The 12,496-nt window shown below is 36.2% G+C and overlaps 1 protein-coding gene across 2 annotated transcripts in view; it reads left to right on the top strand.

Moving 5' to 3' along the window:
* The window catches only part of LOC101849287 (IQ domain-containing protein H), a 50,384-nt gene extending 38,102 nt beyond the window's left edge, over positions 1-12,282 (top strand). For both annotated transcript variants that reach the window (XM_005098054.3, XM_005098053.3), the window contains 10 exons: positions 717-892; positions 1,512-1,784; positions 2,983-3,171; positions 3,437-3,557; positions 4,317-4,591; positions 5,420-5,602; positions 6,431-6,556; positions 7,377-7,438; positions 7,816-7,924; positions 9,249-12,282. In XM_005098054.3, the coding sequence (XP_005098111.1) occupies positions 717-892; positions 1,512-1,784; positions 2,983-3,171; positions 3,437-3,557; positions 4,317-4,591; positions 5,420-5,602; positions 6,431-6,556; positions 7,377-7,438; positions 7,816-7,924; positions 9,249-9,323 (1,589 nt within the window). In that variant the 3' untranslated portion in view covers positions 9,324-12,282. The remainder of the gene's footprint in view (positions 1-716; positions 893-1,511; positions 1,785-2,982; positions 3,172-3,436; positions 3,558-4,316; positions 4,592-5,419; positions 5,603-6,430; positions 6,557-7,376; positions 7,439-7,815; positions 7,925-9,248) is intronic.
* The last annotated feature ends 214 nt before the right edge of the window (positions 12,283-12,496 follow it).

Here is a 12,496-nt window from a genome sequence, read left to right as displayed (position 1 = left end):
CAGTCAACTTTCAAAACCTAGACTTAACGTTTTAAGAAAAATAAGGAATTTATGGAGTTTAACAGATACTGTTTGTGTATTACATTGTAGATGTATTCTGGCACTAAAATCGGTTTGTACTTTTTCATAGAGAGACTTCAGGGTAATTTTGAGAAACTTTAGAGAAAATATGAGAATATTCACGATTATTATTAGACACATAAAGTTGTATTTGGAGGAATTATTTCATAGCGAATTGTGTATCAGATGGATAAAGTTGCAAAATTACAGCTTCCTATTATACGCGCAGATATCATCTTTTGTGAGCATTGCACCAATGTTATGTCGTTCATATTCCTTAATTATTTTTTTTTTTCATTCACACTTGTCCAAAAAATTTTATAATTTAGCATTGCCGACTTCAGCGCATCTTATGAAATAACGAGACAAGTTACAATGTCCATTCTTTTTTGAGTCTCAAGAGTAGAAATGCGTGCTTTTGGTGCATTAAATGATAATTACCATAAATACAAGGATACACCTAAAACTGTACATTGAAAAGTACTGAAAATTAAGTCAGCCCAGACAGAGCGGCGACAGGGAGCTGACCCCCGTGACCCCGGCGTGATGAGGCGCTCGGGGGGGAACTCCAGCTACGACTAAAATTCCACTGCGGGTGTGCCGTGACCTGTTACTTTAATTTACAATGTTTGACTGTTACTGTTATACATCTACAGATCCAAATGTTGATGTCATTTTTATATCTGCTGTGCCTCTGAGTGATGAAACACTTCAGTATTACTCTAAGCTTCTGGGCTTGTGCTCTGCGGTGGCAAACGGAAACCCAGAGGATCAGTGTGACATGACGGAGAGATACAAGATCATCGTGCCTGAAGCAATCAAAAGTTTCCCTGTGAGTACAAACATTTTAGAACATCTAGTTTGTTGAGCTGTCAAGAAAGTCTACATCATAAATTAGTCACCTGCTGCTCGCCAGAGGCAGATAAGACCCTTTTACTTCTGGAATTACAGAATTGAACATCTTTGTCCTGCCCAACATGTTTCATGTTTCCTGTGGTGTACCATCTCTGCTTTCTTTCCTTTCTTCCTCTTTTACTTAACTTCTGATCTAAACATGCTGTGCATTTGAAAAAAAACATTTAACTACTTCACAGTAACTCTGTTGGCTGGCCTTTTTATTCCAAACCTCCATTTCAGTCCCGTAGGGGATAAACAATGTTGCAAAAACTGTCATTCACATTATAATACGTAATCCGCATATTCTGTCTCTGCTCATTGTCAAGTACACTTTCACAATGGGTAAGCTGAGGAAAATAAGGTGGAATGTTTCTCTTATTGATACAACTTCCTTCCCTTGGAAACTTAGAGGATAGAACTTCCTACCCTGGAAGCCTAAACTCAAACTCTCTACATTTTTTAAAACTGCAAGTTCAACACCTTACCTTGCAATTAGAATATCCGACGATGTAAACTGAACATTTTTATATTCATATTTTTTTATGTTTCTACAGACTCACCGAATGTGCCTGTCAACTATTTTGAAGTACAGCCCAAGGACACTGAAACGCATAAAGAATTTAATTCGTGGCAGAGATGCCTTCATGGTGACAGGAATGCCCCACCGAGATGACTTGGCTGTAGCTGATGTTCTAGATGTGCCCATTCTGTGCCCAGAGCCAGATGTTGCCCACTTGTACTCTACAAAGTCTGGATGCAAACGCATCTTTGCCAGTGCCAACGTTGAGACTCCACCCTCCGAGTACGATGTGTACAGTCTTGGACAGGTAAATAGCTCTTCAGAGAAATTGAATTATTGAAACAGCGCATCACTTTACAAAGCACTCATCAAGCTGTATTACATGTACTGATTTTATTATGGTGAACCAGTGGATCATTGTAGCACTTGATAGTTGATTATGGTGAAGAGAAACATGTATCAGGGTGAAACTTTTTAAAAGTTAGTGCAAAGATATACAGAATAAAAGAAAATTTCAAGATGGTACATTATATTTCCTATAAAATAAAGTGTTTTAGTTTTACATGTATACATTACAAATTTGAAGTTAAGAGTCTTAGAAGCACTACACTTTACGGACACCAGCAGCATGACTATAGCATCATAGCAGAACAGGCCTCACTTCCAGAGGTTTGTGTACTTGATTTGTACACTCGCTCTTGTGGACATTTAGAGAAGTCTGAACTCTGTTCTTGCTTCCATGGATATAGGCAGATGTGGGAGCATCAAAACAAAAACTGGGAAAGAATAGCAGTGTCTTGTACAGCATAGAAAGTTAAAACCTCTTCCAGTATGAAATTTCTGCCGACATTCTTCCGCCGGTTTGGCTATTTTTATCAAATTTTTGTTTTTTGGCTCAACACCTTTAATGTCCATTTAAAATCACATGTATGTGTAGATTTTACTGAAAAATGTAAATTAAAGACACAAAAAATGTAAATATTCAGTTTCAAAGGAGTCTCAAAGTATAAAATTCACCAAAATTTGGCGGCTATTTTCTTGCTAATTTTACCTCTGGAACCGAGCGACTCCCATCCCCTTCAATTTCAAATATCTTGACTTCCATTCCAGAAAGATGGGTATTTTTTTTCATGGAAAGCAAGAAAAATGAAGAAGGTTTAAGATGATATCGACAACTTCACGTGCCCAAAAATTGATGAACTCTTGATTCCACCACGTGATGAAACATATAGTCTTGCCAAGTCCATCTGTTAAATAAGGCTGTTGATGAATGCACAATGTACACAGAGACTGTGTCTTTTTGAAGGCATTCACATCAACCAAGAATATTTTCAAAAATGTAAGAAGAAATTTATTGGCACTAAAAACTGTAAGTCAAGGTTTTGCTTTCTGTTCATTACCAGTTTGTAAACTGTTTACTATCTACTTAATCTTGTAAGTGGTGTTTTTTTTGCTTTGTTGATAGCCCTTGCTGGACTACACTGTGATATATTGCTTCTTTTCAGCTCCATGAGTGTCTGGCTCAGCTTGTCACTGAAAACTTGGGCGTTCAGAGATGGCTTTTCAAGCTAGATGATGAGTGTGATGGCCGAGGGATTGCCTACTGCGATGTTCCCAAATATCTTCGATGCTACAAATGGGCTCTGAAAGAAGAACAAAGATATGGAGAGAAATGGAGCAAGAAGTGGGCACAGGTAGGATGTTGTATGCAATGTGACATATTAAAAATAGATACGATTCATCTACCTCTGAGTCACTGTCACATTCTGCATCTTCAAAATGTGTTTAAAATAATAGAGATCACTTTTATTTTTACTAGATATGAGGAAATGAAACAAACATGTAGTATAGGTATGATGCGATAGCCATTTTATAAACATACGTTTAATGATTTATTTGAGATGCTTTAGAAAAATATAATTTATCGGACTCAATTTTTATCCACTGTTCAATCCTTAGGAAGCAGCATACATCAAGATCCATGCTGAAGTCCCTGACATTCTCCATAGTTATGCTCGGCCTCTCAACACGAAGATGTTCCCAACGTGGGAGAAGTTCTTGAGGGCCTTCCTGTCTCAAGGTATTTTTGTTCTTTTGCTCTTGTGAACGTGCTATTATGATCAGTGCTGCAAAGTCTATTGCTGCAGCAGCTTTCATTATAGACCCAAGCCATAACTTATTTTGCTCATTGAACCAGCTCCCCTTGTTGTCTGCTATCACATCAACAAAGAGGCTACTTCCCTCTTGATAGGGTGGGGAAGGGGGGGGGTGGGCGCAGGGGCACTCATATACCCCAATGTTTCTGGAGTAGGAGTAGCATCTTTTTTTCGCATCTACTCTGGATTTTGTCTTGCTTTCATTCGTACCGTTCTGTTTCCAAGACAAGGGGTCCAGTCCAACGGAAAATATTCCCCACAACTTCATAAGCCTGCCTTCAAAGTAATCTATTTGTGCTAAAAGGACCTCATGCTCATTAAACAACAAATCTGTTAAAAGCTGTACTGTATTACATCAGAATCAATACATTTCAGTGTAATTTTGTGAGTGGCATATAATACACTGAAGGAATGTAGGAAAAAAGTATGGTGTTGTTAAGTTCAAAATTTTTAATTTACTGGCCCTTGATACGCCTTTAATGCTTACGTTAATTTACTGAACAAGTGAGTAAAACAATTGATCAAATACATTGTTTGTATTTAACACCCAAATGTATCGCATCCTTTTAAAAAATGGCAAATGAAAAATAATTGGCAACTGGGTTTTTTAAAATTTCATTTTGATGAAAGTATATTGGGATCGTCTCTTGATTTAAATACCGTGAGGACTTGTATTAAAACAGGTGGAGTGATAGAGGCCTGCCCTCCTTCTGAGAACATCACTACCTTGTCGGCTGACATCCTGATTGAGCCTTCGGGTGTGGTCAACCTCATCACATGTGGTGACCAAATCCATGCGGAAAGTCCATTCTCCTGTTGGGGTGTGTCGGTGCCACAGTCGTCTATTGAACCTTCAGCTCTGAATGAGATGTGCCAGAAAATAGCAGATGCTTGCAAGACCAGGGGCATCATGGGCTACATGAGGATAGACTTTGTGACATTTATTGACCCTAGAACAGTGAGTGTTATGATGGTTGCTCAGTCGTAGCTTCCCGCAATATCTTACATTTGTATCAAGTAAATTTTGTGATATTTTTATCACAGTTGAGGGCAACTGACCTTTTAATGTTTGAAGAGAAGAATTATTTCACAACTTAAAACAGAATTATCTTACTGTATTTCAAATTCTTTTAAAACTTTGAGGAGTAAAGATACAGCAACAACATCTTTCTAAAAGAGAAGACAATCTCAGGAAACAATTTTTAAAAATAAGAAGAAATCAATTGTAATCAACAATGGAGTTTCTTTTTGTGCCAACTTCAAACATAATAAACCTGAATGGGAAATTTCTTTTGCAATGAATTCATGAGCCACGAAAGGAAAATTTGAAAGCAGAGAATATTTTGTAGTGGTAGTTTGTAAGTTCTGTAAAAACCAAAAATTTGATCACTTGTGTGCTGCAAGTAGTGTTTTTGTTGTAATGCAGAGATTGTTTCTGATGCAATAAGAAATAGTCTGATTTTCATTTCACGGACATCTTTGAATTTCAGCTGATTGTAACCAAGACCACTGATCTGTAGCAACACATTATTGCTCTTGACAGAAGAAAAATTCAAACTCATGTTTACTCATAACTTATGAACAGTGAATCTCTCAAGGGATTGTGTCAAGGGAACTAAGAAATGCGCGTCCTTTTGGTCATACAAATCATCAAATCAATTTTCCACCTTCTCTCCATTGTGAAAGAGGATGCAAAGAGAAAAGCATATTTAGTATGAAAAAGTCATTTGATCAGATGTCACTAAAACTTGTCAATGAAGGATCTGCTGTATTTCCAAAATTGCAGATGAATCAACAACTTTGGGCCTTAGACCTCTGTCTGCAATACAGTGACCACCTTGCCATGTACCAACTGATGCAATATGTGACCCACGGGACATTCCAGCCAAAAACACATGTGTTTGAAGTGGATACTTCTAACATGGATCAGCGGCCTCGCAGAAGACGATTAGCAGGCCAGGAAGAAGAGGTTGATTTCATGATCTAACTTTTATTTCAATTCACACTCTGTTGAAACGCCTTGGCAAATATGTGGAATGTGTGTGTGTGTGTTTTACATTTATGTGTATTTTTGCTTATTTGTTTGTGTGTGTGTTTGTGTATGTGAAGTGTGGATGTGTGTCTGTGGGTGTGTGTGTGGGTGTGTGTGTGTATGTGAATGTATTTCATTTCATCAATTGATCAAGTCCCAAATGATGTACTTCCTTTTAGATGAAAAAATACAAAAGCAAAGTTTGGAATAATTCATGTTTATGTTCTCTATCAATGCAAACATGCTGGATTTTTTATGAGTTTCTTTTTCCTTTTTTTGTGATTTCAACTGCAGTGAAATGTGTATACATTTATATACATGGTTATAGATGAATAACTTACCACTGTAATTGTTATAAATGGAATAGATGATAATGCTGGCATTTTGAATTTTGGTGATGGTTACAAAATAGTGTCCAAAAATCATTGTTTAATTAGGTAAATTTACTTTTTACTTGGAATGGTTCTCGTAAGATAGTGATGAAGGCAACTGTTTGCGAAGTTAAAAGTGCAGCCCTCCTGGTTGTTGACTACAACTACAAGATGTATGTAGAATTTAATCTAATCCTGATGTGCGATAGACAAAAGGGCTACACTGATGTATTATCAACAAGTTTAATTATTTTAAAATTTGAAAAGCATATTGCAGGAAGAAAGTTTTGTTTATGAATCCAATTTAGAACACTCCTCAAAATCATTTCTTGAAAACTATTTGACATGTGACCGTATCTGATCTCAATATATGTTGGGGGTTTTTCTGTTTCAGCAACTCCCAAACAACAGCCGCTATGCGGTCATGAGCACAAGGTTACTGCACACAAATCTGGCAGTGGTGCACTACAGCGTGTACTTCCAGATGTGCCGGGCTCATGGTATTGGATATGATATCAAGGCAAGTGCATTGAGTAGCTTTATTTTATTTTTTTAATGCATTTTTGTGATATGGGAAGGCCGGGAACTAAGAGCCCCACCACTGAAACGACCCAGATAGTGTCTACGGCAGCAGGACAAGCAGAATTCAAACCATAATTTATTCAGGACCCGGTACTGTCAAACCAATATTTGAAGATGGAATGATGTTATTTTGTTATGTACGGCATTTTGGAGATTGTTGTTCTTAATATTAATCCAGCAACATTCAAGATTTCAGACTTTGGTCTTATGCCGCGGAGTGATCTGTTCAGGTTTTCTTTGACTGCTGTGTTACCCATAGAGTTTATTCTTATCCCCTGGTCTCAGGGTAAGGAGGGTAGCTCTTCTGATGTTATTGAATGCTGGGCAGTTGAAATATGGTGGGCCATTTGAGAAGACGTGAATTGTCTTAGTACAAAATTTCTTTTATGAATTATTTAAAAGTCATCCTTTAGCTATAGTATAGCAAGGTTGAACAGGAGTAAAACTCTGAGAATGATTTATTTCCAGAAGCACACTATCCTCTTTGACTGTCTGACTGATAATATAATTTATCTCATCTTTTTTAGCTCTGTCTGTTCTTCTTTTTTCTAACCACAAACTATATAAAACATATATAAATAGCTAATATATGTGGGTGGTTGCTCCATCAGAATACGTTTTAATAAGAAACAGCTTCATTTTCAAGAAGATACCTGTCTTGCTTTACATTTGCAACAACTATAATGAGAATGTCTTTGCCAAAATCAGAATTTTGATTTCTTTGACCATAAAATGTGGACATTGTCTCACTTTTTCAGGACAAGACAGGCACAGCATTCACACTTATTGACAGCTTTAACCGTGAACGTTTGGGAATGCTGTGAGTTACAAAAGTTTTCACCTGAGAATCATTTTAATGTTATGCTTACTCATCATTAAACTCTATTTGCCCTTTACATTTAGTGGGATAGCAATTAGAAATATTGGCGAGTTTCTCATGTTAACTTTTTTTTCGGCCTTTTTACAAATTATGTTAAAAATTAGTGAACTTTAGAGCTTTGAAGTTGGATACAAGAACAACTGACTATCTCAAAGGTATATGTATGCAAAGATTGTCTAGAATCCTTTTTAACAACATTCCTGTACTAGGGGTTTCTTTTTATGGGCTTATGTTTATAAAGAATATGTGAGTCATGTGAGAATAAAATTTAAATCTAGAAATGGAATAGTAATACTAAGTTGTCATTCTTTTTTCAGAACTGTTGGAGATAACCTTCAAGGAGCCTTGGCCACCTTTGCCAGAAATTTGTCTGTAATTCATCAAGAAATTTCTGCCCCGAACATGCAAGGAGTCACCAACTTCAAGGTAAGATTCACCCAATAGGACACGGGTTCGAATCCAGGTAGCAGCGGAAAAGTTTTCTTCTCTAAAATGTTCTCCTTCACATTCTTTTCTGCTCTTTAACAATGTTCTATCGTCTGCTTTCGTCTCCACTTTTGCCCCCACCCCCTCACCTCTTTTATCCCCTCCTCTGGGCTTATGGCTTTTTCTACAGCGGCAGCCTTCTTCAGCCTTTCTACTGCTACTCCTTGGCTCCTTCTTACCGCTGTCTTTCAGCCACACCCCTGATCTTATGGTTGGTAAGATTTAAACCTAGCCTTCTCAGACAAGGATGAAAAATCTCGGAGGTCCCGTTTACAAGTTGGGCACATTAAAGATCCCTTGGTGGTCCAAAATCGATAAAGGTAGGCTTCAGCTGCCACCCGAGCAAAATTCAAAATTCCCTACCAACTGAAAAGGTTTAATGTGTCCGGGGCACTCATATGACCTTATGCAATTGCGAGCGCCGTAAAACACTTACCAAAAAAAAAAAAAAATGCTAGGCCATGTGTAACCAGTTTTTAGTCATTAATTACATATGCAGAGCTTCCAAACTTTGATAATTGAGAAAAAGGAAAACCTTGCTTTCAACTTCAGACAGATGATTGATTGCCCAGAGTGAGGTTCAAGGGAGGTTGTGGATGTTGACTGAATTAATGTTTATCCACACTACCGGTACTACTCGGTTTAAGACCAAAAACAAATACGGTGACATGGAATTCATCTAACGTCCTTATCTCCCCTCCTTCTTTTTTATGTTTGTTACTCTCTTGTAACACCTCTAATCTTCTGATGCTCATATGACCTTATGCAGTTGCGAGCGCCATAAAACCTCTACTAAAACAAACAAACAAAACATAGAATTGATTAATCATAGCTGCACGTTACAAAAGGTAATCTGAAAAATGTTTTAAATCATGCGACAATCCCATTAAATTAGGGACAGCTGCAGCTTCCCAGTGGTGCCTAGTGGTGTAGTGTTTGTGTCTGGGGGCTAGTTTGCTGGTGGTGTTGTGGGGCAAAGATACATTAGTTTGGTAAGAACTGTAAGACTCAAAAAGGGATTGCAGTGTAAAGGTTCTAATAGTATGTTTATATAGAATCTATAGAAATTCTTTTTTGTGTATTGACAAAACCTGACGGTAAGCAGGGCAAGGGGGGGTATTTGTGTGTGTGTGTTAGTATAATGGAGTTAGACCATGCTTGTAAAAGTAATGTATTATTTTCCTTGACTGCTTTACTGATTCCTTTGTGAGAAGACCTTTATAAAATATTGACATAAAAGTTCAAGTTTGAATGTTTCTTCCAGGGTGCCATTGCTGACATTGAAGGAATTCTTGGAACAACTGTGCAGAATGCAGAGGAAAACATTGAGAACCAATAAGACTGATAACCGTGGATACTACAGTCGTGTGCTGTATGAACAGCACCACCTGCATTTGTATATTGTATAAGACTATTATCAACACTGAAGACAGAAGTTTTGATTTTAAATACATTTTTTACCTTTAAAATAATTCGTCTCTTTTGGGCGTTCTGTGTCTTGTGGCCAAAGAGCAACTATTCAAAGATACAACAACAAGAGCCAAAATAGTTTTTTTTTCAAAGTCAGCGTTATAACAAGAAAATTCCATTTTAACTGTTTATATGGTGTTATGTGTTATTGTCATTTTCAATACTAAATACATGTTTACCACTATCATCATATCACTTACATGAGTAATATAACCCTGCGTCATGACTATTGGTGCTCATGTTACCATAAATATGAAGGATCTAACTTCGTATCTGGACACTCACACAGTCATAAATCCAAATTCTTGCTCATGTTCCACTTACACAAATCTGTTTTGAACAATGCATCCTTTTTAAGGTTTCTACTGTTTTACTAAATCTGTGAATGTGATAACAAGTGAATGTCTTGTTCATGTCTTTAAAGTCGAGAAAATATCTATATATGCAAATCATACTTTCTTGGCTCTGGATTTTGGATCCATTCATGTTAAGTTTTCTTGTCATAAGGGTTGTGTGCATTATGAAATGTTAGAGTTAAGAGTACTTAATGAATGCATAGAGGAAATCCAGAACAGCCTAGGGCCTACAAATTATATATGAAAAGAAGGGACATTTTCCTCATGTTTTTTATTTTCTATGTGGATTTTCCATTGCAATTTAGGGCTTCGGGAATTTTACACATAATTTTTAAAAAACAACAATTCCTCCTTGATTTTAACAAGTACATATATTGTTTCCACTGTGCATCTTAGCCCAGCCTCTAAAATTACATGTTTATGTTTGGAAAGGCTTGGAAAAGAAAGAACTAGCCTACCTAGAGGTGTATGCCTGTGAATATTATATTATCTTTCCAGCCAGTCTCCTAGATTTCATTCCTTTATATAGAAGTGGTAGGCTTAACTTAATAATGATAATGCATGGTTTTCGTTGAACATAAGTCCTCAAGATCTTATTTTAGTTCGTTTTGTTTTTTTGTGTGTTCTCTGAGTCCTGCTGTTTATGTAATTTTGTAAATAAATTCATACAGATCAAAGATTTCACCTTATTTAAAAACATATTTTTTTAGATTTTTGGAAGGAGAGGTTGAGTACAGTATACTCGGGTGAGAAAAGAAATTCTATTGATTTGAATTGTAACTGAAATTGTATCAGTCAGCATTTTCAAAACAGTATTCAAGAACTTTAAACTATACTGTACATCCTGCATGTGTAGGCTGATTCCATGTTATGTCATTTTGGTCAGTATTAAATTTGTTTTTGAAAAGCATGCAATATTACTATCATTTTCTTTGACTTTGTGGAATGAAGTTCAATGCAGTTTTTCATTAAGCATTTGGTCAAAATTTGATTCTTGAGTGAATGTTGTAAACATGTTTCCATACAATGTAATTATTATTCCATACATGCTTGTCTTTAGATATAAATTATATATTGCTATGCATTTGATAGATGTGCTTCCACTTAATTATGTATGAATTTGAATTATACATTAATTCTTTGTACTGCAAGGCTCAACCATCTGTTCTTTGCCCTGGAAATTTTGTAGATTTTAAACAAAATAAAATTTAAATCTACAGCATTATTATCAAGCTGCACAATTGTGATATTCTGATATTAATTACTAATTCCTATTAATTTTTAAAAAATTAAGTTTGACTCCATATATATATATATATACTGTTTGTATATCATGTGAGTATGACTTAACTTGAGTCTCACACAAATTATGCCTGTGGTTTTTCTTCCCTTGCATTGTACATTTTATTCTTATACCAAATGCCGCCTTGAGTTTTTTATCCTTAATATTTAAGAAAAGAAAGTGATTTAGGGAGAGGGTGGGGGAATAGGAGAGGATGTTTAGTCCTCAATAAGGAAGAGTGCTAACATCTGTTATAAATCTCAACTTTGTGATGTTGAATTGAGAAATTAATATATTTTAAGAATGTTATTTTTCTTTAAATAGATCATCCTATACGTAGACCTACTTCACATGAGATCATCAGCAGTGTGGTTAAACTTAAAAAGGAAAAGAGGAAAAGCACGGGGTGTATTGGTGTATTTGCATCAAACAGTGGTATGTCTAACGTTAATTAGTACCCTTGTCCAGAGAGTTTTAGATATATATTGCATAAATGATACACATGTAATCTGTATCTTCTGTTCTAACTTGAGGCAAATTAAAAGACTTAAAGTATTTGTATCAAAGTTTAGAAACAACAATTGACTCGTCTTACTGCTGATGTTAATTATAGGCCCAACATGCAACATTTCCAAAACAGGGATTTGAAATGGAAAGTGCTCCTTTTCGTTTGCATTATTGGCTACCAGTTTTGTGCCCCTTGCAAAGAAAAGTTAGTCAAATAACCAGACCCACATGATTTTGAGTAAGATCTATCCGTTTTATTCGTACATTACCAATGAGTTTAATGTAAAGATCTCTGGAGTTCTACGCAAAGCGAAACCTATCAGAGTAATATATATTCAAAGGCAGTTCAGTGAAGAGGACCCACATAACTTTGTCACAACTCTGTCTCATGTGATCGTGCCATGACTGATAGAGTAGCAAGTCAGGTCATAGCAGCCAAGGAATCGAAAATAAATCAGAAAAAATAGAATTTGTGTATTTACTTTGGAATAGATAAAATTAAGTTGAATCAACATTTATGATTGTGAGGGTACCGGTACTTCTGGGCTCAAAACTCAAATCAGTACAAGTGAATACAAAACCTTGATCTTATCGCCACAGCAAAGAAGAACAAACATCCATGCTCTTAAAAAGTTACAAATATTGACTTTTGGGGTCATGTAATAAAAATTATGAAAACTTCTCGCGTATTGTGTTGAGTTTTATCATTAGTTATATGTGTTTTGAGTTTTTCACAATAATATGTATCAGCAGCTAGAAACATATCCACTGGTGTCTGAGGCGTAGCGGTTAAGCGTTTCCCTGTCGAATGCAGGAGACTTGAGTTCAATTCCCTGAGTGTTGAGGAAATATTTATAGAGCATCTCAGTCACTCTGCTAGGATGTTGTCGTATCCCT

The sequence above is a fragment of the Aplysia californica genome, unplaced genomic scaffold (genome assembly GCF_000002075.1).
Source record: "Aplysia californica isolate F4 #8 unplaced genomic scaffold, AplCal3.0 scaffold00171, whole genome shotgun sequence".
In the NCBI taxonomy this organism is placed as follows: Eukaryota; Metazoa; Mollusca; class Gastropoda; order Aplysiida; family Aplysiidae; genus Aplysia; species Aplysia californica.
This window is presented reverse-complemented; position numbering and strand designations above follow the sequence as displayed.